The sequence below is a fragment of the Malurus melanocephalus genome, unplaced genomic scaffold, assembly GCF_030028575.1.
Source record: "Malurus melanocephalus ecotype Western Australia unplaced genomic scaffold, MMel_1.1 scaffold_876, whole genome shotgun sequence".
NCBI lineage: Eukaryota > Metazoa > Chordata > Aves > Passeriformes > Maluridae > Malurus > Malurus melanocephalus.
In genome coordinates, this window is record NW_026624108.1 from 124,137 (window position 1) to 129,692 (window position 5,556).

The following is a 5,556-nucleotide window of genomic DNA, read 5'->3' on the forward strand; positions in this document are numbered from 1 at the left end:
AATTCCTGTTTTTTTGGGCCCTGGGAGCTGTTCCCTTTGCCCAGGGACMCCTTCCACTGTCCCAGGRTGCTCCAAYCTGGCCTTGGACACTCCCAGGGATGGGAAGTGCCGCCCTCCTCTTAACCCTCACCTTTCTCCTGACAATCTGGGGCTGATTTCAGGTGGCACAGCTCATCCAGCAACAGTTCCCCAGCAAAAAAAAGCAAATTTTGCATTCATTTCTTGGAACTCTCCATGCTGGAGTGACTAAAATCATACCAGCCCCTCAAATAAACRTTGAAATATTTATTTGGGAGCCGAGACACTCAGCTGAGCAGCACYAAATGCATCCCTGGAGCTCAGTGATGGGCTGGGAACCACAAACAAAAATTCTGGGAGTTTTGGGATGCTGCTGTGCCCACTCACCACGAACAAACCCCACAAGGGAGAGGGCTCTGGGACATTTCCCTGCTCCCAGGTGGAATTCTGGAGGATTTGGAGGCCAGAACAGCCAGTCCTGCTCTCTCCAGCCCCTCCAGAGTGGGATTTCTCCGGCCACATCCACTCCTGCCGGCCCCGCAGCCACGGGTGATGAAATCCCATCCGCTCGTGCAGGCCACTGGAAGATTTATTGTAAATAAAGTTCTGCACATTACACAACTGGCTAAAAATCATAATTAGAGCTGCACTGGGGAACATGTTTTATTCATCCTGACAGTAGTCTGGCTCCAATAATCCTCTCCCTGATAAATGTCCCGAAAGTTTGCGGAGTTTCGGCGAYTCCAGCCCTTATCGCGGCCGTGGAATTGGGAATGTCTGCCCGGGGTGGATGTGGTTCCACAGGAAACCAGCACCAGCCTAACTGGGAGCTGCTGGGAGCGCCTCCATTCTGTCTCAATCAAGGAAATTGGGAATTTTTCCACCGCTGTTAAAAATTTCCAGGGCTGCAGCCACGTCTGTGTGAATTATCCGGGTTTTTGGGATAGGGAGAAGTGACAGTGGGATCGGGAGCCGCAGCCCCTCTGGAAAAGGGTCAGTGACACCATTAATGGGATGCAGACATTCCCCATTCCTGCCAAGACTCCCAGCGCTGCCTTTATCGTTTCAAGAACAATTCCAGTCCCATAAAACATCAGAGGAGACGGGAAAGGTTCTCCAGCCCTGACAGAGCCTGGGGCTCAGTGCTGCTGCTGCTCCAGCCCCTCCTGCTCCCCACCCGCTCAGGGCACCCCAAACTCACCCAGGTCACCCCCAGAATTTTTAGGGCTGCTCTGAAACCCATAAACAGCCCCAAATACGATCGAACGTTGATCTGGATTTGCTCATTCCCGAGTTAAACAGGAGCCCAGTCCAGCTCCTTTCCTTGGGAGGGTTTTCACACAATCCCACCTGAATTTAGGGCAAAACCCTCCCCAAACCATCGATTGTTGAATCCCCCAAAGGCACCAAACCCATTTATTGCCASAATTTCAGAGATTCCCCAGCACAGCCCAGAGCCACCACTCCGTCCCCTTCAGAGGGGTCGAGGAAAATTTAGGATCCCAAACATTCATGATCCACAAATATTTGAGTCCCTGCTAAATTTAGAGCAGCCCAGAATATTTCCAGCTCGCCCGATGAAAAATAATTATTTACATTGCTATAAAAAGAACATTCCAGCAACAAAGGGCTGGGGTGCTCCGGGGCAGAGATTTCCAGGTTCCTTTTCCCACTCCTGCTCCTCCATGGCAGGGAATGGGAACAGGAATCCCAGGTGAGTTTTGCTTCACAGCAATTGTTCAATAAATACAATTCCAGGAGGGTTTTGTGCATCCTCCTGCCTGCAAAGGAATGATTCTGACAGGGATGAACGCCGGGATTGCGTTCATTTGTGCAAGGTTGACCTTAAAAAGTGAGACCAAATGGGTTTTCCCATGTTTTTAAAGGATTTTTCCCTTCTCCCCTTTGCCCCCAGCACACACACACCTACCTGAGCAGCTTGAGGGGAAAATGAAGCTGGGATTTCCCAGGAAGAGACGCCAGGGATGGTCTCCACACGGATCTGCGGGATGGGAACCATGAAACTGGGGAATGATGGAACCCCCAAACCATCCCTGAAACCTCAGGAATCCTCTTTGGGAGAAGGAAATTTAAAATAAAACAGGGGAGAGTATTTTAGTGTTGGAGAATCGGGATCCCAGACAGGGTGGGGTCGGGAGGGACCCTAAAGCTCATCCATGGGGTCACCTCCACTGTCCCAGGGTGGGCACTGCCAGGGGTGGAGCAGCCACAGCTCCCCTGGGATCCCCTGAGCCAGGCCCTGCCCACCCTCCCAGGCAGGATTTAGTCCAGATTAAACCCCTCTCTGTCCCTCTGGAGCTGCTGATGAAGGATTGAGCAGATCCTGCAAAGAGCAGAGCGAGGAGCTCCTCCTCCCCTGAGGCAGCACCGTTTTTATCAACAAGGAAAATCCATCCCTCTGGAACCGTGAGGAGCAAATCGAGTTCCAGTCCATCCTCTCAGAGCCCCCCAGCTCCAGAATTCCACACATTTCCCTCGATTTTTTATTGGCAAACAGAGAGGGATGGACGGAATTCCGCATCACTGATCCAAAATCCGGAACGTGAGCGCCCCGTGCCGCACCCAAAGGTGCTCGGATTCCATGGATTCCAGGAAAATCTCTGAGTTGTGGATCTCCTGCTTTACACAGCCCCCTCCAGGACCCTCAGCACACCAGACACCAGCAGCAGTTGTCACCAAAAGTCGCAGCCCAGGATTTATTTCACAGCAGAATGCGACGGTTTCTCTACAAAAGAAGAACCGTGCGCACCCGAACCAAGCTGACACAGGTACAAAACAAAGCCCTTGGAAACAGAATTCCTGATAAAAGCAGATTTTCTTTTTTTTTTTCTCTCAATTCATATTCATCAAATGAAACAGGGAAAACGGCCTGGAGGGAAGTTCAGGAAGTGTTCTGTGCAGTGAGAATTGTACAAAAACGACAGAGCCATCTCAAACCAATCTCCAAATTTCAAATACCACCACAAAGACAAAACCACATTCCACTGGGGCTGCCATGGCTTTGGGATGCCAAGCAGCCGATTCCCGTGGCAAGGAGGAAAACCTTCCAGCTGCTGGAGGAGTAGCACCCACCTCCTTTCCTGGAGGAAGAGTCGGGATGGAGGCATTGGCGGGGATGGCAAAGGTGCAAATCCTGCCCCAGAAACTGCAGGAGCTCTTGGCTTCAMTGCTGGACGGCTGCAGAGCTCTTATTGCCAGGCCAGCCACATTTTTGGCACTTCCAAACCCAAATCATCCTGCCTGTTTATACATAATCAAGCTTTCAACATGGCTTTAGTGCTGCAAACCCCGCACGCCCCAATTAAGGGAGGATTTCTGCTCCGGAGCAGCTGGAGAGGGCGAGGAATCGCAGCGTGGTCCGAGCAACGGAGACCAGAGGTGTGCAGGGATAAATATTCCCTTTTCCAGGGAGGGAAAAGAGGAAAAGTCACCTTTGAAAAACAGGAATGTGCTCTCMCAACCCGAGCACCCGAGCTCCTGCAGCTCCCACCGTCCCTTTATTGCTTCTGGAGGTCAGTGTGTTGCACAGGTTTTGGTTTTTCTGTTTGCTATAAAAACGACCGAGCGACACGCGACGCTTTTTTTATCTTTTTTCTGGAGCTGTGGATAAAAAACCCCCACCTGATCTCCTGGGAGCGAGACCCCAGTGAGAGCGGCTCCCGAGCTGCCGGTCAGAAATAGGAAAAGTTGGCAAAACGCACCCCCACAAAAAAAAAACAGAGAGAAAAAGAGCAGAGAGCAGCTTTTCCCAGCGGGAACATCTGCTCAGCCCCGAGTTCTGCCGGTGGAAAGCGCCTGCCAGGACTCCACAGCAGAGCAGGGGTTTTGTGGAGCAGAGAACCGGGGCTGCTGTCCCTCCTCCCCTCTGTCACCACCCCGCAGTGTCCCCACAGTGTCCCCACAGTGTCCCCACAGTCACCTGGGACCCGTCACCTGTGGGAGGATGACCGGGGCGCAGGCGATGCCGGCGAACGACTCCGGGAAGTGCAGGTCCCTCTCCCACTCGTCGGTCTCGGTGTTGTAGACCTGCACGATGCTGGTGACGTTRTTGAGGTGCCAGTTGTAGCCCCCCACGATGTAAATCTTCTTGTCCAGCAGGCAGCAGCCGGCCTCCGACTGTCCGGCACGCATGGGGCTCACGGCTGTCCACTGGTCAGTCTCAGGCACGTAGTACTCGACGGCCAGCACGTCGAAGCAGCGGTCCACGTGGTCCATGCGGCCGCCCAGGGCGTAGACGCGGCCGTTGGCGCTGACCATGGCGTGCAGCACCCTGGGCTCGTTCATGGGCGCCTTGAACTCCCACTGGTCGGCGGCGGGGTCGTAGCAGTGCAGCGCCTTCTTGTCCTCCACCGAGATGCCGTAGCCGCCCGAGATGTAGAGCCTGTCCCCCACGGTGGCCCCGGCGTGGCCCCACGTGCGGCGCTTCAGCGAGCAGGCGTAYGTCCACTCGTTGTCCTTGGGGCAGTAGCGCTCCACCGAGGCCAGGCTGCCCGAGCGGTTGCGGCCGCCCGTGGCGTACACCATGCCCCGCAGGACGTTGAGCTGGAACTGGATCCTGCTCTCCTGCATGGGCTGGATGCGCAGCCAGCGGTTCAGGTGCGGGTCGTAGCGGTAGCAGGCGTCCACCGCGCCCTCGCCGCTGCGGTACTGCAGCTGCTGCCCGCCCACCAGGTACACGAAATTATCCAGCACGGCCACGCACGAGTGGCTGCTGCCCACCTCCATCTCGGTGAGCTCGCGGAACTGGCGGCCGCCGGCGTCGGGCAGGCAGAACACCTTGGCGCTGACGGTGCGGTCGTTGTCGGTGTAGGGCGTGCCGCCGAAGGTGACGAGCGACGGCGCGTCCGAGCGCACGGCCGTGCGCGGCGACTGCATGGCGTGCTGCCGGAAGGGCAGGATCTGGTAGTTGAAAGCCTCCAGCAGGTACTGGCGGCACAGCACGTCCTCCACCATGATGTCCAGCGTCTGCACGCTGTCCACCAGCTCCGAGGATTTCATCAGCGGGAAGCGGATGTGGCAGAGCACGCGGCTGGCGCTGGCGCGGCGCGCCGGGTCGAACTGCAGCCAGCGCACGGCGGCGCGGAACAGCTCGATCTCGCTGCAGCTCTTGAGCTTGTTGCTCTGCAGGAAGAACACCAGCCGCTCCAGGGGCAGGTGCAGGAAATCCTCCTCCTCCGAGATCTGCAGGAAGTGCCTGAAGGTGAAGGCGTCCACCGACTCCTTGAGSGAGGCCAGGCTGAAGGTGGTGGCCATCTGGCCGATGTTGAGGCACGTCTCCACGCTCATGGCCGACTTGAGGAACTCCTCGCACAGCTCCACCACCGGCACCATCTGCAGGAAGACGGCGGCGCCCAGCACGTCCTGGATGCAGTCGAGGTCCAGCGTCACCTCGGCGCTGTAGGCGAAGTCGATGATGTGCTTGAGGCCCTTGGCAGAGACGCCCTTGAGCTCGATCACGTCCTGGCTGGCTTCCCTCATCCCGCCCGTGAACATGGCCCTGCAGGGTGGGGACACACA

The 5,556-nt window shown here is 56.2% G+C and overlaps 1 protein-coding gene across 1 annotated transcript; it reads right to left on the bottom strand.

Annotated features, from left to right (window-relative positions):
- Nucleotides 1–2,708: 2,708 nt before the first annotated feature.
- KLHL26 (kelch like family member 26) lies at nucleotides 2,709–5,533 on the bottom strand. Its single transcript, XM_057385831.1, has one exon. The coding sequence runs from the start codon at nucleotides 5,530–5,532 to the stop codon at nucleotides 3,955–3,957; it is 1,578 nt and encodes a 525-aa protein (XP_057241814.1). The 5' UTR covers nucleotide 5,533; the 3' UTR covers nucleotides 2,709–3,954.
- Nucleotides 5,534–5,556: the final 23 nt, after the last annotated feature.